At 55.4% G+C, this 27,991-nt stretch overlaps 2 protein-coding genes across 2 annotated transcripts in view; one reads left to right on the top strand and one right to left on the bottom strand.

The window, feature by feature from the left end:
* LOC146422606 (adhesion G protein-coupled receptor L1-like) overlaps nucleotides 1–27,991 on the bottom strand; it is a 186,512-nt gene that overhangs the window by 86,472 nt on the left and 72,049 nt on the right. The window lies entirely within an intron of this gene.
* On the top strand, nucleotides 92–27,991 carry LOC146422607 (uncharacterized). Its single transcript, XM_085045752.1, has 25 exons — nucleotides 92–118; nucleotides 228–324; nucleotides 794–835; nucleotides 1,225–1,285; nucleotides 1,512–2,034; nucleotides 2,113–2,239; nucleotides 5,177–5,275; nucleotides 6,793–6,919; nucleotides 7,608–7,747; nucleotides 8,902–8,989; nucleotides 9,694–10,869; nucleotides 13,249–13,295; nucleotides 14,628–14,665; nucleotides 15,669–15,872; nucleotides 16,527–16,976; nucleotides 17,881–17,978; nucleotides 18,132–18,349; nucleotides 19,583–19,701; nucleotides 21,311–21,433; nucleotides 22,031–22,204; nucleotides 22,287–22,463; nucleotides 22,605–22,751; nucleotides 23,232–23,343; nucleotides 24,892–25,037; nucleotides 27,825–27,991. The coding sequence occupies exons 1-25, from the start codon at nucleotides 92–94 to the stop codon at nucleotides 27,882–27,884; spliced, it is 4,620 nt and encodes a 1,539-aa protein (XP_084901878.1). The 3' UTR covers nucleotides 27,885–27,991.

Here is a 27,991-nt window from a genome sequence, read left to right as displayed (position 1 = left end):
CTGGGATCCAGGTGGGATGGACTGGGATTCAGGTGGGACAGGTTAAGGATCCAGGTGGGATGGACTGGGATCCAGGTGGGATCCAGGTACAATGCAGGTGGAATGGACTCAGATCCAGGTGAGTGTGGCTGGGCTGGGATCCAGGTGGGATCCAGGTGGGATGGACTGCGATCCAGGTGGGATCCAGGTGGGTGTGACTGTGCTGGGATCCAGGTAGAATTCATTAACCTGGCTCTAGTGTGTGGGGAAATCCAGGTGTGTTCATTTCTCCCAAAACAATTTGTGTTTCTCCACAGGCTGCCAAGGCCCGAGGCAGGTTGTCAGGTGAGCACCTCACCTGTCCCCATTGTCCTCACCTGTCCTCAGCTGTCTCCATCGCCCTCACCTGTCCCCACCTGTCCCCATCCCCCTCACCTGTCCCCACCTGTCCCCATCCCCCTCACCTGTCCCCACCTGTTCCCATCCCCCTCACCTGTCCCCACCTGTCCTCACCTGTCCCCACCTGTGCTCACCTGTCCCCATCCTCCTCACCTGTCCTCACCTGTACCCACTTGTGCTCACCTGTCCCCACCTATCCCTGTCCCCACCTGTCCCCATCACCCTCACCTGTCCCCATCCCCTCACCTGTCCCCACCTGTCCCCACCTGCTCTCCGGGGCTCCTGGCTCCCTGGCAGTGCCGGGGTGGAGCAGGGCAGGTGGGACAGGGAATGTTCAGGTTAAAACCAGGAGCTTTTCCCACCTGTCTGGGGAGGGGAGCTCACCTGGGCTCACCTGGGCTTTGTCCTGCTGCAGATCCCATTGAGGATGTGCTGGGAGACCTCCTGGGATCTGACGGTAAAGTGGGGATCACCTGGATGGGATCACCTGTTGGGAATCACCTGGGGGGAATCCCCTGCCCTGGGATCACCTGGGGGGAATCACCTGGATGGGATCACCTGGGGGGAATCACCTGGGGGGAATCACCTGCCCTGGGATCACCTGGATGGGATCACCTGGATGGGATCACCTGGGGGGAATCCTCTGCCTTGGAATCACCTGGAAGGGATCTGCTGAGAATCACCTGGGTGGAATCACCCGGAGGGAATCACCTGTTGGGAATCACCTGGAGGGAATCCTCTGCCCTGGGATCACCTGGATGGGATCACCTGTTGGGAATCACCTGGAGAGAATCCCCCATTCCCACCTGGCTCCATGTCCATCCCTGACTCCTCCCTCCTTTCCAGAGGAGCCTCCAGCCTCACCTTCCCGCAGCTCCCAGGATCCTTTCCTGCAGGTGAGCCACAGGTGAGCTATCCCTGTCCCCCCAAATCCCACAGGTGAGCTCTCCCCATCCCCCCAAATCCCCCAGGTGAGCCCAGGTGAGCTCTCCCTGTCCCCCAAATCCCACAGGTGAGCCCAGGTGAGCTCTCCTCTGATCCCCTCAGCCCTTCCCATCCCTGGGTGAACCTCATCACTCCAGGTGTTCCCACCTGGGAGCACCTGCAGCTCTCCTCACCTGGGCTGTGCACAGGTGGGGGTTGGATGAGGATTCCAGAGGGAAATTCCTGTCAGAAAACGGGAAATTTCCAGGAGAAAATGGGAAATTCCCGGCGGAAAATGGGAAAATTCTGGCGGAAAACGGGAAATTTCCAGGAGAAAACAGGAAATTCCCGGTGGAAAACAGGAAATTCCCAGTAGAAAACGGGAAATTCCTGGCGGAAAACGGGAAATTCCTGTCCAAAAACAGGGAATTCCCCTTGGAAAACAGGAAATTCCCGGCGGAAAATGGGAAATTCCCATCAGAAAACAGGAAATTCCCGGTGGAAAACAGGAAATTCCCAGTAGAAAACGGGAAATTCCTGGCGGAAAACAGGAAATTCCTGTCCAAAACCAGGAAATTCTTGCCGGAAAACAGGAAATTCCCATCGGAAAACGGGAAATTCCCGGCGGAAAATGGGAAATTCCCAGTAGAAAACAGGAAATTCTTGTCGGAAAACAGGAAATTCCCATCGGAAAACGGGAAATTCCCGGCGGAGAAGGTGGAAGCGGCGCAGGTGAGCACGGGCAGAATTCCCGAGGGTTTTGGGAATCTCACCTGTGCGGCAGGTGAGGCAGCAGCTCCCCCCGGCCAGGTGGATGACCAGGATGGCCTGGATGACCAGGATGACCTCGATGAGCTGGACGCAGAAATCCTGGGAATGGCCAGAGCCGGCTCCAGGCCAGGGAAACACCCCGGGAAGGGGTTGGAGCCCCGAAAAGGTACAGGGAGTTCTGATTGGTGTTTGGGAGCAGACCCCGTTCCGTGGGATGGACTGTTCCTGACCCTGTTCCTGTGGGATCAGACCCATCCCATGGGATCAAACCCCATTCCATAGGATCAAACCCATTCCCTGTTCCGATCAAACCCCATTCCATGTGATCAAACCCCATTCCCGTGGGATCAGACCCCATTCCTGTGGGATCAGACCCATTCCATGGGATCAAACCCCATTCCATAGGATCAAACCCATTCCCTGTTCCTTTCAGACCCATTCCCATAGGATCAAACCCCATTCCATGGCACCAAACCCCATTCCTTGTTCCCTTTGCAGCCATTCCCATGGAATCAGAGCTGTTCCCATGAAACCAAACCCCATTCCTGTGGGACCAAAACCCATTCCCTGTTCCTTTCAAACCCGTTCCCATGAGATCAAACCCCATTCCCATGGGATTAAACCCATTCCCTGTTCCTTTCAGACCCATTTCCATAGGATCAAACCCATTCCCATGGGACCAAACCCATTCCCATATATTCAAACCCCATTCCATGGAATCAAACCCCATTCCCTGTTCCTTTCAAACCCTATTCCCATAGGATCAAACCCCATTCCATGGAATTAAACCCCATTCCCATGGGATCAAACCCCATTCCGTGGAATCAAACCCCATCCTCATAGGATCAAACCCATTCCCTGTTCCTTTCAAACCCCATTCCATGGGATCAAACCCATTCCTATGGGATCAAACCCCATTCCCATAGGACCAAACCCCATTCTCTGTTCCTTTCAAACCTGTTCCCATAGGATCAAACCCCATTCCTATAGGATCAAGCCCATTCCATTATATCAAACCCATTCCCATAGGATCAAACCCTATTCCCATATATTCAAACCCCATTCCCATGGGATCAAACCCATTCCTGGTTCCTTTCAAACCCATTCCCATGGGATCAAACCCCATTCCTTGTTCCCTTTGCAGCCATTCCCTTGGAATCCAACCCCATTCCCATGAAACCAAACCCCATTCCATGGGATCAAACCCATTCCCATGAGATCAAACCCCATTCCCGTGGGATCAGATGCCATTCCATGGGATCAAACCCCATTCCTATAGGATCAAACCCCATTCCCATGAGACCAAACCCAATCCCATAGGATCAAACCCTATTCCCATATATTCAAACCCCATTCCTTGTTCCCTTTGCAGCCATTCCCTTGGAATCCAACCCCATTCCGTGGGACCAAACCCCATTGCCTGTTCCTTTCAAACCCCATTCCCACAGGATCAAACCCCATTCCATGGGATCAAACCCCATTCCCATATATTCAAACCCCATTCCCATATATTCAAACCCCATTCCATGGGATCAAAACCCCATTCCCATAGGATCAAACCCCATTCCCATGGGATCAAACCCTATTCCCATATATTCAAACCCTATTCCATGGGATCAAACCCCATTCCCATAGGACCAAACCCCATTCTCTGTTCCTTTCAAACCCCTTCCCATAGGATCAAACCCCATTCCTATAGGATCAAGCCCATTCCATTATATCAAACCCCATCCCATAGGATCAAACCCATTCCCATAGGATCAAACCCCATTCCCTGTTATCAAACCCATTCCTTGTTGATTTCAAACCCATTCCCATAGGATCAAACCCCATTCCCTGTTCCTTTACCATTCCCATGGGATCAAACCCATTCCCGTGGGATCAAACCCCATTCCATGGGATCAAACCCATTCCATGGGATCAAACCCCATTCCCATGGGATCAAACCCCATTCCCATAGGATCAAACCCATTCCCATAGGATCAAACCCATTCCCTGTTCCCAGACCCATTCCCATAGGATCAAACCCCATTCCATGGCACCAAACCCCATTCCTTGTTCCCTTTGCAGCCATTCCCATGGAATCCAACCCCATTCCTGTGGGACCAAAACCCATTCCCTGTTCCTTTCAAACCCGTTCCCGTGAGATCAAACCCCATTCCCATAGGATCAAAACCCCATTCCCATAGGATCAAACCCCATTCCCATGGGATCAAACCCCATTCTCTCTTCCTTTCAAATCCATTCCCATAGGATCAAACCCATTCCCATGGGACCAAACCCATTCCCATATATTCAAACCCCATTCCATGGAATCAAACCCCATTCCCTGTTCCTTTCAAACCCTATTCCCATAGGATCAAACCCCATTCCATGGAATTAAACCCCATTCCATGGGATCAAACCCCATTCCATGGGATCAAACCCATTCCATGGGATCAAACCCCATTCCCTGTTCCCTTCAAACCCATTCCCATATATTCAAACCCCATTCCATGGGATCAAACCCCATTCCCTGTTCCTTTCAAACCCCTTCCCATGGGATCAAACCCATTCCTATGGGATCAAACCCATTCCTATGGGATCAAACCCCATTCCTTGTTCCTTTCAAACCCATTCCTATGAGATCAAACCCCATTCCCATAGGACCAAACCCATTCCTATGGGATCAAACCCATTCCCGTAGGATCAAACCCCATTCCATAGGATCAAACCCCATTCCCATAGGATCAAACCCATTCCCATATATTCAAACCCCATTCCATGGGATCAAACCCATTCCCTGTTCCTTTCAAAGCCATTCCATAGGATCAAACCCATTCCATGGGATCAAACCCCATTCCCATAGGATCAAACCCATTCCCTGTTCCTTTCAAACCCCTTCCCATGAGATCAAACCCATTCCCATGGGATCAAACCCTATTCCCATATATTCAAACCCCATTCCATGGAATCAAACCCCATTCCCATAGGATCAAACCCCATTCCTATAGGATCAAACCCCATTCCAATATATTCAAACCCCATCCCCTGTTCCCCATCCCCTCTCCCTGAATCCCCTCAGCCCCAGTGGGATCTCTGATTTTCCCTCCTTGTCCTCCAGGGGAACTCCCAAATCCCAAAGATTCCCTGGACAAGCCAAACCTGGAGGAGGAGCTTGGGGACAGCTCTGAGGACAAAGCGGGACGGAGCAGGGACAGCGGTGAGGGGGACATGGGGACACGGAGATGGCCAGGGCTGGGGACACCTGGTGACACCTGAATGTCCCAGAGCTGGCTAGTGACACCTGGAGATTCCCAGAGTTGGTGACACCTGGAGATGTCCCAAATGCAATTGGTGACACCCAGGGATGTCCCAGAGCTGGCTGGTGACACCTGGAGCTGTCCCAGAGTTGGTGACACCTTGAGGTGTCCCAAATCCAATTGGTGACATCCAGGGATGTCCCAGAGCTGGCTGGTGACACCTGGAGATTCCCAGAGTTCCAGGAATGTCCCAGAGCTGGCTGGTGACACTCAGAGATTCCCAGGGTTGGTGACATCCAGGGATGTCCCAGAGTTGGTGACACCTGGAGATGTCCCAAATCCAATTGGTGACATCCAGGGATGTCCCAGCGCTGGTTGGTGACACCTGGAGCTGTCCCCAGTCCAGCTGGTGACACCCAGAGATATCTCAGCATTGGTGACATTCAGAGATGTCCCAGATCCAGTCAGTGACACTCAGGGACATCCCAGATTTGGTGACACCCAGGGCTGTCCAGGTGCTGGTGACACCCAGAGATGTCCCAGAGCCAGTGGGTGACACCTAGAGATGTCCCAGTGCTGGTGACACCTCGACATGTCCCACAGTTAGTGACACCTGGAGATGTCCCCAATCCCATTGGTGATGCCTGGAGATGTTCCAGAGCTGGTGACAGCTGGACATGTCCCCAGTCCTGTTGGTGACACCTAAAGATGTCCCATAGTTGGTGACACCTGGCGATGTCCCCAATCCTGTCAGTGACACCTAGAGATGTCCCAGTGCTGATGACACCTGGACATGTCCCTAGTTCCGTCAGTGACCCCTTGGGATGTCCCCAATCCCTTTGGTGACACCTGAGCTGTCCCAGAGCTGGTGACACCTGGACATGTCCCCAATCCTGTTGGTGACACCTGGAGCTGTCCCAGAGCTGGTGACACCCAGACACATCCCAGAGCCAGTAGGTGACACCTAGAGATGTCCCCAATCCCGTCAGTGACACCTAGAGATGTCCCAGTGCTGGTGACACCCAGGGATGTCCTAGAGCCAGTAGGTGACACCTAGAGATGTCCCAGTGCTGGTGACACCTCGACAGGTCCCCAGTCCCATTGGTGACACCTGGACATGTCCCAGTGCTGGTGACACCTGGAGACGTCCCCAGCACTGTTGTGACATCTGGACATGTCCCAGAGCTGGTGACAGCCAGGGATGTCCCCAATCCCATTGGTGACACCTGGACATGTCCCAGAGCTGGTGACACCTGGACATGTCCCCAATCCCATCGGTGACACCTGGACATGTCCCAGAGCTGGTGACACCTGGACATGTCCCCAGTCCTGTTGGTGACACCCGGACATGTCCCCAGTTCTATCAGTGACACCCAGGGACGTCCCCAGTTCCTTCGGTGACACCTGGAGCTGTCCCAGAGCTGGTGACACCCAGGGATGTCCCCAATCCCGTCAGTGACACCTGGACATGTCCCAGATGCCATCGCTGCCATCCCCCCAGCTGCAGCCCCGCTACACCCCGATGTCACCTTTGGGGACGACGTGGATGACATGATGGATGCCCTGGGACTGGGCAGCGCCGAGGGAGCCGCGAGGGACAGGGGGTGAGGGACAGGGACAGGGGGACAGAGGGGACAGGGACAGGGGGACAGCAGGGTGGGGACAGGGACAGGGGGACAGGGACAGCGGGGTGGGGACAGGGGGATGGGGACAGAGGCGTGGGGACAGCAACAGGGACAGCGGGGTGGGGACAGCAGGACAGCAGGATGGGGATAGGGACAGCGGGGTGGGGACAGCGACAGGGACAGCGGGATGGGGACAGGGGGACAGGGACCCCGGGGTGGGGACAGCGGCAGAGGGGTGGGGACAGCAACAGGGGGACAGTGGGGTGAAGACAACAGGGTGGGGACGGGGACAGGGACAGCGGGGTGAGGAGGGGACAGCAGGGTGGGGATGGGGACAGGGGGACAGGGACAGGGGGACAGCGACAGCGGGGTGGGGACAGCGGGGAGAAGACAAGGACAGGGGGACAGTGGGGTGGGGACAGCGACAGGGACAGCGGGGTGGGGACGGCGACAGAGGGACAGTGACGGGGACAGCAGGGTGAGGACAGGGACGGGGACAGTGGGGTGGGGACAGCGAAAGGGGGACAGCAACAGGGGGACAGCGGGCTGGGGACAGGGACAGGGGACAGGCAGCTGGGGACAGTGGGATAAGGACAGGGACAGGGGGACAGCGGGATGGGGACAGGGACAGGGGGACACCAGTGTCACCTCTGTGCCACCCCACCAGGCAGGGGCTCCAGAAGCTGCTGGGAGGAGGATCTGCGGGGAAAACTGCGGGAAAGGTGGAATTCCAGCCGGATCCCAAAATCCAGGAGCAGCCAGGAAAGGCGGAATTCCCGATGGATCCCAAAGTCCGGGAGCAGCCAGGTGAGCACGGCCGGGGTGAGGATTCCATGGGAAGTGTTTCCGCAGGGAAAATCCCATCGGGAATTCCAGCAGAGGGTTTCCCAGAGGGACAATCCCATTGGGAATTCCCAGGGAGTTTTTTCCCAGAAGGACAATTCTGTCAGGAATTCCCAGGGAGGATTTCCCAGAGGATCAATCCCATCAGGAATTCCAACAGTTTTTTCCCAGAGGCTCAATCCCATCAGGAATTCCCAAGGAGTTTTTTCCCAGAAGGACAATCCCGTCAGGAATTCCACGAGAATGTTTCCCAGAGGGTCAATCCCATTGGGAATTCCAACAGAGGGTTTTCCCAGAAGGACAATCCCATCAGGAGTTCCAAGAGAATGTTTTCCAGAGGGACAATCCCATTGGGAATTCCAACAGATTTTTCCCAGAGGGTCAATCCCATCAGGAATTCCCAGGGAGAATTTTCCAGAGGGACAATCCCATCAGAAATTCCAACAGCTTTTTTCCCAGAGGCTCAATCCCATTGGGAATTCCCAGGGAGGATTTCCCAGGAGGACAATCCCGTCAGGAATTCCCAGAGAGGATTCCCCAGAAGGCTCAATCCCATCAGGAATTCCCAGGGAGTTTGTTCCCAGAGGGACAATCCCATCAGGAATTCCCAGGGAGTTTTTTCCTAGAAGGACAATCCCATCAGGAATTCCAGCAGGTTTTTCCAGAGGATCAATCCCATTGGGAATTCCAAGAGAATGTTTCCCAGAGGGACAATCCCATCAGGAATTCCAACAGAGGGTTTTCCAGAAGGACAATCCCATCAGGAATTTCTAGGGAGGATTTTCCAGAGGCTCAATCCCATCAGGAATTCCAACAGTTTTTTCCCAGAAGGACAAGCCCGTTGGGAATTCCCAGGGAGTTTTTTCCTAGGAGGACAATCCCATCAGGAATTCCCAGGGAGGATTTTCTAGAGGGACAATCCCATTAGGAATTCCCAGGGAGATTTTTCTCAGAGGGACAATCCCATCAGGAATTCCAACAGGATTCCCCAGATGGTCAATCCCATCAGGAATTCCAACAGGATTCCCCAGATGGTCAATCCCATCAGGAATTCCCAAGGATTTTTTTCCCAGAGGGACAATCCCATCAGAATTGTCACTCTCCCGTTCTCCCGGCAGGACCGGCCGCAGCTCGGGATGTTCCGGAATTTTCCTTCGGATCCTACGAGCCCTCGGTGGCCTCGGGGGCTGGGCGGAGACGGCCGAGGTACCCGGGGGGGAATGTCCCCTCCCTGCCTGTCCCCAATGCCCCACTGTCCCCAGTGTCCCCAATGTCCCCAATGTCTCCAATGCCCCCTGTCCAGCCCCCAGTGTCCCCAGTGTCCCCAATGCACCCTGTCCAACCCCCAATGTCCCCAGTGTCCCCAATGTCCCACTGTACCCAGTGTCCCCTGCCCTGCCTGTCCCCAGTGTCCTTTGATGCCCTCAGTGCCCCCAGTGTCCCCAATACCCCGGTGTCCCCAGTGTCCCCTGCCCAGTCCTCAGTGTCTCCAATGCCCCAATGTCCCTAGTGCCCCCAATGTCCCTGATGTCCCCAATATCCCCAGAGCCCCCATTGTCCCCATATCCCCAGTGTCCCCAGTGTCCCCTGCTCACTCCTCAGTGTCTCCAACGCCCCAATGTCCCCAGTGTCCCTCGATGTCCCCAATGTCCCCAGCTATCTCCAGTGTCCCTGATGTCCCCAGTGTCCCTCAATGTCCCCCATGTCTCCAGCTATCCCCAGTGTCCTCAATGTCCCTGATGTCCCCAATGCCCCCAGTATCCCCAGTGTCCCCTGCCCAGTCCTCAGTGTCTCCAACGCCCAAATGTCCTCAATGTCCCTAGTGTCCCCCAGTGTCCCCGATGTCCCCATGTCCCCAATGTCCCTGATGTCCCCAGTGTCCCCATGTCCCCAGTGTCCCTCTCCCACAGGTTCCCAGCTGCCAGCAGCTCTCGCCGTCCCTCCGGGGCTGCCTGGCTGGGGCTGAAGGACGACGATTTCCCGGGATTGGGATCCAAGGATGAGGATTTCCTGGGATTGGGATCCAAGAAAAAGGATTTCCTGGGATTGGGATCCAAGGATGAGGATTTCCTAGGATTAGGACAGAAGAACAAAGATTTCCCAGAATTGGGATTGAAGGACAAGGATTTCCTGGGATTGGGATCCAAGGATGAGGATTTCCCAGGATTGGGATCGAAGAAAAAGGATTTCCCAGAATTGGGATCAAAGGAAGAGGATTTCCCGGATTTGGTAGCAAAGAAAAAGGATTTCCTGGGATTGGGATCGAAGGATGAGGATATCCCAGGATTGGGATCAAAGGATAAGGATTTCCTGGGATCAGGACAGAAGAAGGAGGATTTCCCAGAATCAGGATCAAAGGACAAGGATTTCCCAGGATTAGGACGGAAGGACGAGGATTTCCCTGGATTGGGACAGAAGAAAAAGGATTTCCCAGGATTGGGATTGAAGGACGAGGATTTCCCGGGATTAGGACAGAAGGACAAGGATTTCCCAGGATTAGGACGGAAGGACAAGGATTTCCCAGGATCGGGATCGCAGCAGGAGGATTTCCCAGGATCGGGATCAAAGAACAAGGATTTCCCAGGATTAGAATCAAAGAACAAGGATTTCCCGGGATTAGGACAGAAGGATAAGGATTTCCCAGGACTGGGACAGAAGAAAAAGGATTTCCCAGGATTGGGATTGAAGGACGAGGATTTCCCGGGATTAGGACAGGAGGACAAGGATTTCCCGGGATCGGGATCAAAGAACAAGGATTTCCCGGGATTGGGACAGAAGAAAGAGGATTTCCCAGGATTAGGACAGAAGGACAAGGATTTCCCAGAACTGGGATCGCAGCAGGAGGATTTCCCGGGATTAGGACGGAAGGATGAGGATTTCCCAGGACTGGGATCGCAGCAGGAGGCTCTCCCTGTAGGATCAGCTGCTGACCCCGCAGGGCAGGAGGATCCCGGCTGGCTGGGCGCTGCCCTGGCGCGGAAACGATCGCGGGAATCCCGGGAATGGCGGGGAAAGGCTGCGGAGAGGAATTCCCGGGAATTCCCGAACAGCCCGGCAGGGCGGGCAGAGCCACCTGAGCCCGGCAGGTAAAGGATTGCCCGGGAAATCCCACCTGGGATTTGGGGTTGGACCGCGGTTCCCAGCCTGGGGTGTCCCCAGGTGATGTCCCTGTCCCCAGGTGTGCCCAGGTGATGTCCCTGTCCCACGGTGTCCCGAGGTGATGTCCCTGGGCCAGGATATCCCCAGGTGTCTCCAGGTGATGTCCCTGTCCCACAATGTCCCCAGGTGATGTCCCTGTCCCCAGGTGTCCCCAGGTGATGTCCCTGTGCCAGGATATCCCCAGGTGTCCCCAGGTGATGTCCCTGTCCCACAATGTCCCCAGGTGATGTCCCTGTCCCCAGGTGTCCCACAGTGTCCCCAGGTGATGTCCCTGTGCCAGGATATCCCCAGGTGTCCCCAGGTGATGTCCCTGTCCCACAATGTCCCCAGGTGATGTCCCTGTCCCCAGGTGTCCCCAGGTGATGTCCCTGTGCCAGGATATCCCCAGGTGTCCCCAGGTGATGTCCCTGTCCCACAATGTCCCCAGGTGATGTCCCTGTCCCCAGGTGTCCCACAGTGTCCCCAGGTGATGTCCCTGTGCCAGGATATCCCCAGGTGTCCCCAGGTGATGTCCCTGTCCCACAATGTCCCCAGGTGATGTCCCTGTCCCCAGGTGTCCCCAGGTGATGTCCCTCTCCCACGGTGTCCCCAGGTGTCCCATGATGTCCCCAGGTGTGCCCAGGTGATGTCCCTGTGCCAGGATGTCCCCAGGTGTCCCCAGGTGATGTCCCTGTCTCCAGGTGTCGCCAGGTGATGTCCCTGTGCCAGGGTGTCCCCAGGTGTCCCCCAGGTGATGTCCCTGTCCCCAGGTGATGTCCCTGTCCCCAGGTGTCCCCAAATGATGTCCCTGTCCCCAGGTGTGCCCAGGTGTCCCCCAGGTGATGCCCCTGGGCCAGGATGTCCACAGGTGTCCCCAGGTGATGTCCCTGTCCCCAGGTGTCCCACAGTATCCCCAGGTGATGTCCCTGTCCCACAATGTCCCCAGGTGATGTCCCTGTCCCGTGGTGTCCCCAGGATGTCCCCAGGTGTCCCCAGGTGATGTCCCTGTCCCACAATGTCCCCAGGTGTCCCCAGGTGTGACATGGACTGTCCCTGTCCCGGATTTCCCCCACTTGAGCTCTTCCCGGGCAGTGGCTGCCCTGGCTCAGCTCACCTGGGGCACAGGTGGCACCTGGTGACATCCTCAGGGGACATCCGGGATGGAGGTGTGAGAGGGGACAGGTGACATGGGACAGGTGACATGGCACAGGTGATACAGTACAGGTGACACAGCACAGGTGGCACAGGTGACGTGGAACAGGTGACACAGGTGACACAGCACAGGGTATACAGGTGACATAGGACAGGTGACAGCACAGGTGGCACTAGTGACACAGGTGACACAGCAGAAGTGATACAGGTGACATGGGACAGGTGACACAGGTGATACAGGACAGGTGACACGGCACAGGTGGCACAGGTGGCACAGGTGACATGGGACAGGTGACACAGGACAGGTGACACAGGTGATACAGCACAGGTAGCACAGGGCAGGTGACACAGATAAGATGGGACAGGTGACAGCACAGGTGACACAGGTGACAGCACAGGTGACATGGGACAGGTGACAGGACAGGTAATGGACAGGTGGGGAGGGACAGATGACACACAACAGGTTGGACAGGTGACACAGCACAGGTGGCACAGGTGACACAGCACAGGTGGCATGGGACAGGTGACACAGCACAGGTGACACAGGTGACATGGGACAGGTGATACAGGACAGGTGGCACAGGACACGTTGGACAGGTGACAGCACAGGTGGCACAGGTGACACAGCACAGGTGGCACAGGTGACATGGTACAGGTGACACAGGTGGCACAGCACAGGTGGCACAGGTAGCACAGGTGACACAGCACAGGTGGCACAGCACAGGTGACAGCACAGATGACACAGGTGACATGGTACAGGTGACACAGCACAGGTGACACAGGTGACAGCACAGGTGGCACAGGTGACACAGCACAGGTGGCACAGGTGGCTCGGCACAGGTGGCAAAGGTGACATGGCACAGGTGACATGGCACAGGTGACACAGGTGACATGGTACAGGTGACACAGGTGACACAGCACAGGTGGCACAGCACAGGTGATACAGCACAGGTGGCACAGGTAACATGGTACAGGTGACACCGCACAGGTGATACAGCACAGGTGGCACAGGTTACACAGCACAGGTGACACAGGTGACACAGGTGACACAGCACAGGTGACACAGCAGATACAGCACAGGTGGCACAGGTGACACAGGTGACACAGGTGACAGGGCCAGGTTGAGGCAGGTGCCACCCCTCCTCATTCCCTGTGGCATTCCTCTCCCCATCCAGGCTGGAGCTCCCCGGCGGGACAAAGCCCTGCAGGCAGGGGACACCAGGTGAGGCCTGCTGGGGTCACCTGGGCTGGGGAGGGACACCTGGGGACACCAGGTGAGACCTGCTGGGGTCACCTGGGCTGGGGGGGACACCTGGGGACACCAGGGGATGGGATAATGAGATAATGGGATGGTATAGTGGGATGGGATAATGGGATGATGGGATAATAGGATAACGGGATAATGGGATGGCATAATGGAATAATGGGATGGTATAGTGGGATGGGATGAGATGGAATGGGGTCCGTGGGTTGGGATGGGATAATGGGATAATGGGATGGTATAGTGGGATGAGATAATGGGATGATGGGATGATGGGATAATAGGATGAGATAATGGGATAATGGGATAGATGGGGTGGGATGGGATAATGGGATAATGGGATAATGGGGATGGTACAGTGGGATGGGATGATGGGATAATGGGATAATGGGATGACGGTATAGTGGGATGGGATAATGGGATGGGATGATGGGATAATGGGATGAGATAATGAGATAGTGGGATAATGGGATGATGGGATAATGGGATGGGATAATGGGATGATGGGATGATGAGATAATGGGATGAGATAATGGGAGCCATGGGATAATGGGATGATGGGGTGGGATAATGGGATGGGATGATGGGATGGGGTGGGATGGGATAATGGGATCATGGGATAGTGGGATGGGATGGCATCCATGGAATGGGATGGGATAATGGGATGGGATGGGATGGATTGGATCCATGGGATGAGATAATGGGATGATGGGATGGGATGGGATGGGATGGGATGGGATGGGATGGGATGGGATGGGATGATGGGATGGGATAATAGGATAGGATGGGATGGTGGGATGGGATAATGGGATGGGTGGATTGGATCCATGGGATGGGATAATGGGATGGGATCCACAGGATGGTTCCTGCTGCCGACCCTAAATTACAGATTTATCCCATTCCCCATGGATTTATCCCATTCCCCATGGATTTATCCCATTCCCCGTGGATTTATCCCATTTCCCATGGATTTATCCCATTTCCCGTGTTTTTATCCCATTTCCCGTGTTTTTATCCCATTTCCCATGGATTTATCCCATTTCCCATGGATTTATCCCATTTCCCGTGGATTTATCCCATTCCCCATGGATTTGTCCCATTTCCTGTGTTTTTATCCCATTCCCCATGGATTTATCCCGTTCCCCATGGATTTATCCCATTCCCCATGGATTTGTCCCATTTCCTGTGTTTTTATCCCATTCCCCATGGATTTATCCCATTCCCCATGGATTTATCCCATTTCCCATGGATTTATCCCATTCCCCATGGATTTATCCCATTTTCACTGCCCAGCAGAACAGAAGGTTCCGGATCCTGCTGCACCTGCTCAGGTGGGTCCTGGACAGGGACAGGGACAGGGACAGGGACAGGGACAGGGACAGGGAGGTGTCCCTGGGGATCCCTTGGGAATGGGAAAGGGGCTGGGGCTGGGTCAGCATTCCCAGGAGAGGGCAGGAATCTGGGAGCTCTGCCATCCCATGGATCCCACCCCACTGAATCCCATCCCATGGATCTTATCCTGTCCCAATATCCCATTATCCCATTATCCCGTTATCCCATGGATCTCATCCCATGGATTCCATCCCATTATCCCATTATCCCATTATCCCATTATCCCATTATCCCATTATCTCATCCCATTATCCCATCATCCCATCCCATCCCATCCCATTATCCCATGGAACTCACCCCATGGATTCCATCCCATTATCCCGTTATCCCATCCCAATCCATCCCATCATCCCATTATCCCATTATCCCATGGATCCCATTATCCTGTTATCCCATCCCAATCCATCCCATTATCTCGTTATCCCATCCCAATCCATCCCATTATCCCATTATCACATTCCATTATCTCATTATCCCATTTTCCCATCATCCCATCCCACCCCATCCCATTATCCCATGGATCTCATCCCATGGATTCCATCCCATTATCCCATTATCCCCTTATCCCCTTATCCCCTTATCCCATTATCCCCTTATCCCATTATCCCCTTATCCCATTATCCCATTCCAATCCATCCCATTATCCCATTATCCCATTATCCCATCCCAATCCATCCCATCCCAATCCATCCCGTTATCCCATCATCCCGTTATCCCATCCCATTATCCCATTATCCCATTATCCCATTATCCCGTCATCCCATTATCCCATTACCCCGTTACCCCGTTATCCCATTATCCCATTATTATCCCGTTATCCCCTTATCCCATTCCCCATGGATTTATCCCATTCCCCATGGATCTATCCCATTTCCTGTGGATCTATCTCATTCCCCATGGATCTGTCTCATTTTCATGGATTTATCCCACTATCCCCACCAGGAGACTGGCCGAGCTCTCCCGCCCTGGCTCTGCCCGGAGGCTCCAGCAGCTTTCCCAGCCCAGAAGCACCAGGAGGATCCAGGAGCTCTGCCGTCCCAGCCCCGCCAGCAGGATTCCAGAACTTTCCAGTCCCACCCACACCAGGATTCCAGAACTTTCCAATCCCATCCACACCAGGATTCCAGAACTTTCCAATCCCATCCACACCAGGATTCCAGAACTTTCCAATCCCATCCACACCAGGATTCCAGAACTTTCCAATCCCATCCACACCAGGATTCCAGAACTTTCCAATCCCACCCACACCAGGATGATTCCAGAACTTTCCAATCCCATCCACACCAGGAGGATTCCAGAACTTTCCAATCCCATCCACACCAGGATTCCAGAACTTTCCAATCCCATCCGCACCAGGATTCCAGAACTTTCCAATCCCACCCACACCAGGATGATTCCAGAACTTTCCAATCCCATCCACACCAGGAGGATTCCAGAACTTTCCAGTCCCACCCACACCAGGATTCTAGAACTTTCCAATCCCACCCACACCAGGATTCCAGAACTTTCCAAGCCCATCCACACCAGGATTCCAGAACTTTCCAATCCCATCCACACCAGGAGGATTCCAGAACTTTCCAATCCCATCCACACCAGGATTCCAGAACTTTCCAATCCCATCCACACCAGGATTCCAGAACTTTCCAATCCCATCCGCACCAGGATTCCAGAACTTTCCAATCCCACCCACACCAGGATGATTCCAGAACTTTCCAATCCCATCCACACCAGGAGGATTCCAGAACTTTCCAGTCCCACCCACACCAGGATTCCAGAACTTTCCAAGCCCATGCACACCAGGATTCCAGAACTTTCCAAGCCCATCCACACCAGGATTCCAGAACTTTCCAATCCCATCCACACCAGGAGGATTCCAGAACTTTCCAATCCCATCCACACCAGGATTCCAGAACTCTCCAATCCCACCCACGCCAGGACGATTCCCAAATTTTCCAATCCCATCCACACCAGGAGGATTCCCGAATTCTCCAATCCCATCCACACCAGCAGGATTCCAGAACACTCCAATCCCATCCACACCAGGAGGTTTCCAGAACTTTCCAGTCCCATCCACACCAGGAGGATTCCAGAACTTTCCAATCCCATCCACACCATGATTCCAGAACTTTCCAATCCCATCCACGCCAGGAGGATTCCCAAATTCTCCAATCCCACCCACGCCAGCAGCATCCCGGCTGTGGGATCACCCTGCTCAGCCTCCAGGCCCGGGTGGAAGAGCTGGAAAACCAGGTGGGAACTGAGGGGCTCACCTGGGCTCACCTGTGGTGTCACCTGGGGTCACCTGTGGTGTCACCTGGGGTCACCTGTGGTGTCACCTGGGGTCACCTGAGGGTCCCTAGGGTAGGAGGAGGGGCTGTGTCCCTGCTCTGAGCAGCTCCGGGAGAGGCTGGAGGTGGCTGTTGGAGCTCCATCCCCATCCCAGCAGCTCCATCCTCATCCCAGCAGCTCCAGGAGAGGCTGGAGGTGGCTGAGGGAGCTCTGGGAGAGGTTGGAGGTGGCTGTCGGAGCTCCATCCCCATCCCAGCAGCTCTGGGCGCTGGAGGTGGCTGTGGGAGCTCCATCCTCATCCTAGAGCTCCAGGAGAGACTGGAGGTGGCTATAGGCGCTCCATCCTCATCCCGGAGCTCCGTGAGAAGCCGGAGGTGGCTGTTGGAGCTCCATCCCCATCCCGGCAGCTCCGGAGCTCCAGGAGAGGCTGGAGGTGGCTGATGGAGGTCCATCCTCATCCCAGCAGCTCCGTGAGTGGCCAGAGGTGGCTGATGGAGCTCCATCTCCATCCCAGCAGCTCTGGGCGCTGGAGCTGGCTGTTGGAGCTCCATCCTCATCCCAGCAGCTCTGGGAGAGGCTGGAGGTGGCTGAGGGAGCTCCAGGAGACCAGAGGTGGCTGTGGGAGCTCCATCCTCATCCCAGAGCTCCAGGAGAGGCTGGAGATGGCTGATGGAGCTCTGTGTTCATCCTGGAGCTCTGGGAGAGGCTGGAGGTGGCTGATGGAGCTCCATCCCCATCCTGGCAGCTCCATCCTCATGCCAGCAGCTCCAGGAGAGGCTGGAGGTGGCTGATGGAGCTCCATCCCCATCCCAGCAGCTCTGGGAGACCAGAGGTGTCTGACGGAGCTCCATCCTCATTCCTGCAGCTGCGGGCGCTGGAGGTGGAGCGGGAGCAGCAGGGAGAGATCCTGGAGCATCTCCAGAGGCAGCAGCAGGGCCTGGATGTCCCGGAGAGCTCCCACAGGTAAGGGATCCCATTTCCCATGGATTTATCCCATTTCCCATGGATTTATCCCATTTCCCGTGCCCGGCAGAGCGGGGGGTGTTGGATCCCGCTGCTCCCAGTTCCCCTGGGATCACTGGGAATGCTGGGATCTTCCCAATCCATCCTGGGCAGGAGGCAGGGGAAGGTGGAGGAGCAGCAGGAGAGAGCTGAAATCCCATCCCGGAGCCAGGAGACGGCCCAGGATCACCCCAAATCCAGAGATCACCCCAAATCCTGGGATCACCTCAAATCCCAGGATCACCCCAAATCCCAGGATCACCCCAAATCCCGGGATCACCCCAAATCCAGAGATCACCCCAGATCCCAGCAGCAGGACGAGCAGCTCGCAGGTAAATTCCCTCCTGGTGCAGAATTCCATGGGACCCTCTGCTCCAACACGTGGGATCCAGAGGATCCTGGGGTTTTCCAATGGGGTTTTCCTGTGGGATTTTTCATAGGGTTTCCCATGGATTTTCTAAGGGGGTTTTCCAATGGGGTTTCCCCAAGGGGTTTTCTATGGGATTTTGCAATGTGGTTTTCCCATGGGGCTTTCCATGTGGTTTTCCACTGAATTTTCTAGGGGGTTTTCCAATGGAGTTTTCCATGTGGTTTTCCAATGGGGTTTCCTATGGGGTTTTCCATGCAGTTTTCCATTGGGTTTTCCAATGTTTTCTATGGGTTTTTCTATGGGGTTTCCAAGGGGGTTTTCCATGGGGTTTTCCAGTGGGGTTTCCCAATGGGTTTTCTATGGGATTTTCCAGTGGGGTTTCCCAAGGGGTTTTCTATGGGGTTTCCAATGGGGTTTTCCATGTGGTTTTCCATGGGCTTTTCCAACGGGTTTTCCAATGGGTTTTTCCTTGGGGTTTCCCTATGGAGTTTTCCATTTTGTTTTCCAGTGGGGTTTCCAATGGTGTTTCCCATGTGGTTTCCCATGGGGTTTCCTATGGGATTTTCCACGAGGTTTTCCATGGGGTTTTCCAATGGGATTTTCCAATGGTGTTTTCCATGGTGTTTTCCATGGGGTTTTCCATTGGGTTTTCTATGGGGTTTCCAATGGGGTTTTCCAGTGGGGTTATCTATGGGGTGTTCCATGGGATTTTCCAATGGGGTTTCCCATGGGGTTTTCCAATGATGTTTTCCGTGGGGTTTCCCATGGGGTTTTCCAATGGGGTTTCCCAATGGGTTTTCTATGGGGTTTTCCATGTGGTTTTCCATTGAGTTTTCTATGGGGTTTTCCAATGGAGTTTTCCATGGGGTTTTCCAATGGGTTTTCCAAGGGGGTTTCCAATGGGGTTTTCCATGGAGTTTTCCAATGTGGGTTTCCAATGGTTTTTCCATGGAGTTTTCTATGAGGTTTCTAATGGGTTTTTCCATGGGGTTTTCCAATGGCTTTTCCAATGATGTTTTCTATGGGGTTTCCCATGGGGTTTCCTATGGGATTTTCCACAAGGTTTTCCATTGGGTTTTCTATGGTGTTTTCCATGGAGTTTTCCATTGGGTTTTCTATGGGGTTTTCCATGGGGTTTCCATGGGGTTTCCATGGATGGAGGATCCCAGCTCCCCCATCCAGGGCTCTCTCTCAGCGCTCCAGGCCAGGCTGCAGCAGCAGCAGCAGGATGCAGAGCAGGAGCAGAGCCGGCTGCAGCAGGCTGTGGCTGACCTGGAGATCAGGCTGGGAGAGCAGGAGCAGCTCCTGGAGCAGGTGAGGGCCAGAGCAGAGCTGGGGCTGTGGCCGTGTCACTGTCCCTGTCCCTGTCCCTGTCCCACAGCTGTGTCCGTGTCCCTTCCCGGCAGGAGGGGCTCCCTGCCTGTCCCTCCTGGAGCTGTGTCCGTGTCCATGTGTAAGTCCCATGTCCCTGTCCCATGTCTGTGTCCTTGTCCATCTCACTGTCCCGTGTCCATGTCCCTGTCACGTGTCTATGTCCCATGTCAGTGTCCATGTCTGTGTCCACGTCCCGTGTCCCTTGTCCATGTCCATGCCTCGTCTCTGTGTCCATGTCCCTGTCCCATGTCTGTGTCCCATGATCATGTCCCTGTCCGTGTCCATGTCCCCTGTCCATGTCCCATGTCCATGTCCCCTGTCCATGTCCCGTGTCTATGTCCCATGTCCGTGTCCCGTGTCCACGCCCTGCATCTGTGTCCCATGTCTGTGTCCCAGTCCCGTGTCCTCGTCCCATGTCCATGTCCCATGTCCATTTCCATGTCCCATGTCTGTATCCCATGTCTGTGTCCGTGTCCATCTCCATCTCCCGTGTCCATGTCCGTGTCCATGTCCCTGCCCCCTGTCCATATCCTTGTCCTGTGTCCATGTCCACGACTTATGTCTGTGTCCCGAATCCGTGTCCGTGTCCCATGTCCCTGTCTGGTCCCTACGCTGCCCTGTCCACGTCCCTGTCCAGTCCCTAAGCCACCATATCCCTGTCCCATGTCCCTGTCCCTGTGCCGTCCCTAAGCCACTGTGTCCCTGTCCGTGTCCCTCTCCGTGTCCCTGTCCCATGTCCCTGTCCGGTCCCTAAGCTGCCATGTCCCTGTCCATGTCCCTGTCCCATGTCCCATGTCCCCGTCCCTGTCCCTGTCCAGTCCCATGTCCGTGTCCCTGTCCATGTCCTTGTCCTGTATCTGTGTCCCTGTCCATGTCCATGTCCCTGTCCAGTCCCTAAGCCACCTGTCCCTCTCCGTGTCCCATGTCCCTGTCCCTGTGTGGTCCCTAAGCCACTGTGTCCCTGCCTGTGTCCGTGTCCGTGTCCCCTGTCTGTGTCCCTGTCCCATGTCCCTGTCCAGTCCCTAAGCCACTGTGTCCCTGTCCCTGTTCGTGTCCCATGTCCCTCTCCGTGTCCCTCTCTGTGTCCCTGTCCATGTCCGGTCCCTAAGCCGCCGTGTCCCTGTCCCATGTCCCTGTCCATGTCCCTGTCCATGTCCGTGTCCCTGTCCGTGTCCCTGTCCCTGTCCAGTCCCTAAGCCACCTGTCCCATGTCCCTATCCCCGTGTGGTCCCTAAGCCGCCGTGTCCCTGTCCCATGTCCCTGTCTGTGTCCCATGTCTATGTCCCTGTCCCTCTCCAGTCCCTAAGCTGCCTGTCCCTGTCCCGTGTCCCTGTCCCATGTCCCTGTCCCTGTCCCCGTCCGGTCCCTAAGCCGCCTGTCCCTGTCCCCGTGCGGTCCCTAAGCCCCCTGTCCCATGTCCCTGTCCCATGTCCCTGTCCAGTCCCTAAGCCGCTGTGTCCCTGTCCTGTGTCCCTGTCCATGTCCCTGTCCCATGTCCGTGTCCCTGTCCCTGTCCTTGTCTGGTCCCTAAGCCGCTGTCCGGCCGCAGGAGCGCCACCAGGCCGCGGCCGAGCGCCGCCGGGCAGAGTGTCTGCGGGACGCGCTGGGCGAGCAGCGCCGGCTGACCACTGAGCTGCTGACCGCCGAGAGAGCCGCGCTGGAGCAGGCCAAGGTCAGCGGGAACGCAGATCCAGGGTGGATTCCTGTGGAATTCCGGGATTTGGGGGCTGGAATGGCCTCTGGGAGAGACTGGGATGGGGATTGGGGCCACTGGGGGAGCTGGGCTGGGAAAAGGGCTTGGGATGGGACTGGATGGGAGAAAACTGGGAAAAGGGATTGGGATGGGACTGGATGGGAGAAAAACTGGGAAAAGGGATTGGAATGGGACTGGGAAAAGGGATTGGGATGGGACTGGATGGGAGAAAAACTGGGAAAAGGGATTGGGATGGGACTAGGAAAAGAGCTTGGGATGGGACTGGATAGGAATGGGGCTGAGAAAAGGGTTTGGAATGGGCCAGGATAGGAGGAGAACTGGGAAAAGGGCTTGGAATGGGACTGGATGGGAGAAAAACTGGGAAAAGGGCTTGGAATGGGCCAGGATGGGGATGGGACTAGGAAAAGGGTTTGGAATGGGACTGGATGGGAGGAGAACTGGGAAAAGGGTTTGGAATGGGCTAGCGCAGGAGCTGGACTGGGAAAAGGGCTTGGACTGGGCCAGGACAGGGAAACCCCGCGGGAAGCAGAGCTCAGAGCTGTCCCCGTCGCGCAGGCCGCGTGGCTGGAGGAGCAGCGCGCGGAGCTCCGCGATCGCTCCGAGGAGCGGAGGCGGCTGGCGGCGGCCTGGGCAGAGCTCCACGCGCGGGAGCGGCGCAGCCAGGAGCGGGAGGAGCGCGGCGAGGAGCGAGCCCTGAGCGCGGAGTCGGCCCTGCGGAGCCTGGCCAAGGTCCCCGAGCCCAGCCGGGTGGGGCTGTCCCTCGGGAAGGTGTGACACCTCGGGTGACACTGCTGTCCCCACGCCCTCCCAGGAGCAAGCGGAGCTGAAGTTCCGCAGCCGAGAGCTGAGATCCAAGGAGGAGCAGCTGGCGAGGGACAGGGAGGAGCTGGAGGAGGCGCGGCGGGAGCTGCGGCTGGAGAAGGAGAAGGTTCTCCGCGCGGAGCAGCGCCTGCGGGAGCGCGAGGGACAGCTCCGCGCCAGGGCCGAGGTGAGGCCGGAGCTCCGGGCCGGGAGCGGAGCTGCAGCTCCACGTCCTGCTGGCTCCACGCGGAGCTGGGGGCTGCTGGAGCTCCGTTCCCCGCTCCCGGTGCTGGAGCTCCGTTCCCCACTCCCGGTGCCATCCCTGCAGCGCTCGGAGCAGCAGCAGCAGCAGCAGGACACGGAGCTCCGGGCGCTGCGGGAAGCGCGGAGCATCCACGCCGAGCAGCGCCGGCGCCTCGGGGAGCTGCAGGAGCAGCTGGAGCAGCTGAGGCAGCAGGAGCAGCGGCTGCACCAGGTGAGTGCTCCTTCTGCAGCCTGGGGAGTCACACCTGGAGCTGAAACCTTTCCCAAAAGAACCTTTGCCAATGGAGCCTTTCCCAACAGAACCTTTCCCAGAAGAACCTTTTCCCAACAGATCCTTTCCCAAAAGGTCCTTTCCCAACAGAACCTTTTCCAAAAGAACCTTTCCCAATGGAACCTTTCCCAACAGAACCTTTTCCTAACAAAACCTTTCCCAACAGAACATTTCCCAGCAGAACCTTTCCCAAAAGAACTTTTCCCCAAAAGAACTTTTCCCAAAGGAACCTTTCCCAACAAAACCTTTCCCAAAAGAACTTTTCCAAAAGAACCTTTCCCAAAACAACCTTTTCCCAACGAAACCTTTCCCAACAGAACCTTTCCTAAAAGAACCTTTTCCCAAAACAACCTTTTTCCAAAAGATTCTTTCCCCTCAGAACGTTTCCCAGCCCCACCTCTCCTCCTTTCCCGGCAGCAGGACGGGCTGATCCTGGCTGGGCAGAGGGAGAAGCTGCAGCAGCTGCAGGATGAGCTGAGCCCTGCTGGCACTGCGGGGACACTGCTGGGGACAGTCCCCATCCGCGCCCTGGGTGAGGATCCTGGGCTGGGGATTGGGTTAATTGGGATTTGAGTGTTCCCAGTTCGGTTTTACTGGGATCTGAGTGTTCCCAGTTCGGTTTTACTGGGAGCTGAGCAATCCCAGTTTGGTTTTACTGGGAGCTGAGAGCTCCCAGTTTGATGTTACTGGGATCTGAGCAATCCCAGTTTGGTTTTACTGGGAGCTGAGTGTTCCCAGTTTGGTTTTACTGGGATCTGAGAGCTTCCAGTTTGGTTTTACTGGGAGCTGAGCAATCCCAGTTTGGTTTTACTGGGATCTGAGTGTTCCCTGTTTGGTTTCACTGGGATCTGAGCAATCCCAGTTTGGTTTTACTGGGATCTGAGAGCTTCCAGTTTGGTTTTACTGGGATCTGAGCATTCCCAGTTTGGTTTAATTGGGATCCCAGTGCTCCCAGTTTGGTTTTACTGGGAGCTGAGAGCTCCCAGTTTGGTGTTACTGGGATCTGAGCAATCCCAGTTTGGTTTTACTGGGAGCTGAGCATTCGCAGTTTGGTTTTACTGGGAGCTGAGCATTCCCAGTTTGGTTTCATTGGGATCCCAGTGCTCCCAGTTTGGTTCCATTGGGATCCCAGTGCTCCCAGTTTGGTTTTACTGGGATCTGAGCATTCCCAGTTTGGTTTTACTGGGATCTGAGAGCTCCCAGTTTGGTTTTACTGGGAGCTGAGAGCTCCCAGTTTGGTTTCATGGTGATCCCAGTGCTCCCAGTTTGCTTTTTTTGGGATCTGAGAGCTCCCAGTTTGGTTTCACTGGGATCCCAGTGCTCCCAGTTTGGTTTTTTGGGATCCCAGCCCTCCCTGGCTGCTCCCACCCCGTGCAGTGTGACACCCACAGTGACACTGGTGACATCTCTCTCACCCACAGTGACACTGGTGACACCTCTCTCTCTCTCCAGTGACACTGGTGACACCTCTCTCTGTCCATCAGTGACACTGGTGACATCTCTCTGTCACCCACAGTGACACTGGTGACACCTCTCTCTGACCCGCAGTGACACTGGTGACACCTCTCTGTCTCACTCGGTGACACTGGTGACACCTCTGTCACCCACAGTGACACTGGTGACATCTCTCTCTGTCACCCACAGTGACACTGGTGACATCTCTCTCTCTCTGCAGCAGTGACACTGGTGACACCTCTCTGTCACCCGCAGTGACACTGGTGACATCTCTCCAGTGACACTGATGACACCTCTGTCACCCGCAGTGACACTGGTGTCACCTCTCTCTCTCCAGCAGTGACACTGGTGACACCTCTCTCTGACCCACAGTGACACTGGTGACACCTCTGTCACCCACAGTGACACTGGTGACACCTCTCTCACCCACAGTGACACTGGTGACACCTCTCTCTGTCCAGTGACACTGGTGACACCTCTCTCTCCAGCAGTGACACTGGTGACATCTCTCTCTCTCCAGTGACACTGGTGACATCTCTCTGTCACCCACAGTGACACTGGTGACACCTCTCTCTCTGTCACCCACAGTGACACTGGTGACATCTCTCCCTCTCTCTGTCCCCAGCTGCTCCTGGAGGATTCCTGCCCGGCTTGCTGTCCCCCCTGGGGCTGCTCCTTGGGGACAGAGGTGACACTGGGGACCCTGGGGACAGCCTGGCCTCGGCGGCGCTCTACGGACACCTCGTGCTGCTCAAGCACCGCGCCCTGATGGTCAGGGGACAGCGGGGACAGGGGCAGGGACCCCAGAGGGACCCCAGAGTGACCCCAAAGTGACCCCAGAGGGACCCCAGAGGGACCCCAGAGTGACCCCAGAGGGACCCCAGAGTGACCCCAAAGGGACCCCAAAGTGACCCCAGGGGGACCCCAAAGGGACCCCAAAGTGACCCCAAAGTGACCCCAGAGTGACCCCAGAGTGACCCCAAAGGGACCCCAAAGGGCTGGGAATGTCCCCAAAGGGCTGGGAGTGACCCCAGAGGGACCCCAAAGGGCAGGGAGTGACCCCAGAGTGACCCCAAAGGGGTGGGAGTGACCCCAGAGTGACCCCAGAGTGACCCCAAAGGGGTGGGAGTGACCCCAGAGTGACCCCAGAGTGACCCCAAAGGGGTGGGAGTGACCCCAGAGTGACCCCAGAGTGACCCCAAAGGGGTGGGAGTGACCCCAGAGTGACCCCAAAGAGTGACCCCAAAGGGCAGAGAGTGACGCCAGTGTGACCCCAAAGGGCTGGGAATGTCCCCAGAGGGCTGGGAGTGACCCCAGTGTGACCCCAGAGTGACCCCAGAGTGACCCCAAAGGGGTGGGAGTGACCCCAAAGGACAGGGTGGGAATGACCCCAAAGGGCTGGGAAATGACCCCAAAATGTCCCCAAAGGGCAGGGAAATGACCCCAAAGTGACCCTAAAGGGCTGGGAAAGACCACAAAGAACAGGGAATGACCCCGAAGGGCTGGGAATGACCCCAAATGGAACCCAGAGGGTGGGAAATGACCCCAAAGGGCAGGGAAATGACCCCAAAATGACCCCAAAGGGCTGGGAAATGACCCCAAATGGACCCCAGAGGGTGGGAAATGACCCCAAAATGACCCCAAAGAGCAGGGAAATGACCCCAAAGGGCTGGAAAATTACCCCAGAGGGCTGGGAGTGACCCTAAAGGACAGGGAAATGACCCCAAAATGACCCTAAAGGGCTGGGAAAGACCACAAAGAACAGGGAATGACCCCAAAGGACTGGAAATTACCTTAAAGGGCTGGGAGTGACCCCAAAATGACCCCAAAGGGCAGGGAAGTGACCCTAAAGGGCAGGAAATGACCCCAAAGTGTCCCCAAAGGGTTTGGGAAATGACCCCAAATGGCCCAGAAATGACCCCAAATGGCCCAGAAATGACCCCAAATGGCCCCAAAGGGCTGAGAAATGACCCCAAAAAGACCCCAAAGAGCAGGGAAATGATCCCAAAGGGCAGGAAATGACCCCAAAGAGCTGGGAATGTCCCCAAAGGGCAGGGAGTGACCCCAAAGGGCTGAGAAATGACCCCAAAGTGACCCTAAAGGGCTGGGAAAGACCACAAAGAACAGGGAATGACCCCGAAGGGCTGGGAATGACCCCAAATGGAACCCAGAGGGTGGGAAATGACCCCAAAATGACCCCAAAGGGCTGGGAGTGACCCCGAAGGGCTGGGAATGACCCCAAATGGACCCCAAAGGGCTGGGAAATGACCCCAAAGGGCAGGGAAATGACCCCAAAATGACCCCAAAGGGCTGGGAAATGACCCCAAAGGGCAGGGAAATGACCCCAAAATGACCCCAAAGGGCTGGGAAATGACCCCAAAGGGCAGGGAAATGACCCCAAAATGACCCCAAAGGGCTGGGAAATGACCCCAGAGGGCTGGGAGTGACCCTAAAGGACAGGGAAATGACCCCAAAGGGGTGGGAAATTACCCCAAAATGACCCTAAAGGACAGGGAATGACCACAAAGAACAGGGAAGTGACCCTAAAGGGCAGGAAATGACCCCAAAATGTCCCCAAAGGGCTGGGAAATGACCCCAAAGTGACCCTAAAGGGCAGGAAATGACCCCAAAATGTCCCCAAAGGGTTTGGGAAATGACCCCAAATGGCCCAGAAATGACCCCAAAATGACCCCAAAGGGCTGGGAATTGGCTGTGGGGGAGCTGGGATGGGAAAGGGGTTTGGGATTGTGTGGGAAAAGGGTTTGGGATTGTGGAAAAGAGTTTGGGATTGTGGGAAAAGGGTTTGGGATTGTGGGAAATGGGTTTGGAATTGTGGGAAATGGGTTTGGAATTGTGTGGGAAAAGGTTTGGAAATGGGAAAAGGGTTTGGGATTGTGGGAAAAGGGTTTGGGATTGTGGGAAAGGGTTTGGGATTGTGGAAAAAGGGTTTGGAAATGTCTGGGAAAAGGGTTTGGGATTGTGGAAAAAGGGTTTGGGATTGTGTGGGAAAAGGTTTGGAATTGTGGAAAAAGGTTTGGGATTGTGGAAAAAGGGTTTGGGATTGTGGGAAAAGGGTTTGGGATTGTGTGGGAAAAGGTTTGGAAATGGGAAAAGGGTTTGGGATTGTGGGAAAAGGGTTTGGGATTGTGGAAAAAGGGTTTGGAAATGTCTGGGAAAAGGGTTTGGAAATGGGAAAAGGGTTTGGGGTTGGGTGGGAAATGGATTTGGGATCAACCAGGTGGGTCTGGATGGGATTTGGGATCAACCAGGTGGATCTGGATGGGATTTGGGACCAACCAGGTGGGATCAGGGCTGGAAAAGGAGCTCAGAACCTTCTGGAAAGTTCCTTGAACCACCTGCTTGGCTCTCAGAACCTTCTGGAAAGTTCCCTGAACCACCTGCTTGGCTCTCAGAACCTTCTGGAAAGTTCTCTGAACCACCTGCTTGGCTCTCAGAACCTTCTAGAAAGTTCCTTGAGCCACCTGATGGCTCTCAGAACCTTCTGGAAAGTTCCTTGAACCACCTGCTTGGCTCACCCATCCCTCCTCCTCTCCTCAGGATCACGATTTCCTGGAGAACGAGAGTTTCTTCCTGGAATCCCTGAGGAAAAAACCCTAAAAATTCCCTGCTGGATCCCTCGGGATTTCTGTTTGCTCTGCGGAGCCACCAGAGTAAATTCAGAGTGGAATTTCCACTGAAATAAATGTATTTTTGTAAAAAATAAA

Source organism: Lichenostomus cassidix, unplaced genomic scaffold (assembly GCF_008360975.1).
Source record: "Lichenostomus cassidix isolate B80296 unplaced genomic scaffold, HeHo_3.0 HiC_scaffold_39, whole genome shotgun sequence".
Taxonomy (NCBI): Eukaryota; Metazoa; Chordata; class Aves; order Passeriformes; family Meliphagidae; genus Lichenostomus; species Lichenostomus cassidix.
Note: the sequence above shows the minus strand (reverse complement) of the source record. Positions and strands in the feature narration are given on the sequence as shown.

Coding starts and splice junctions, on each gene's coding strand:
- LOC146422607 (XM_085045752.1), top strand. CDS start 92: ATGCAGGTGGAATGGACTCAGATCCAG. Junction 119..227: donor TGGAATGGACTCAGATCCAG/GTGAGTGTGGCT, acceptor AGAATTCATTAA/CCTGGCTCTAGTGTGTGGGG. Junction 22,464..22,604: donor AGCTCCGCGCCAGGGCCGAG/GTGAGGCCGGAG, acceptor CCATCCCTGCAG/CGCTCGGAGCAGCAGCAGCA.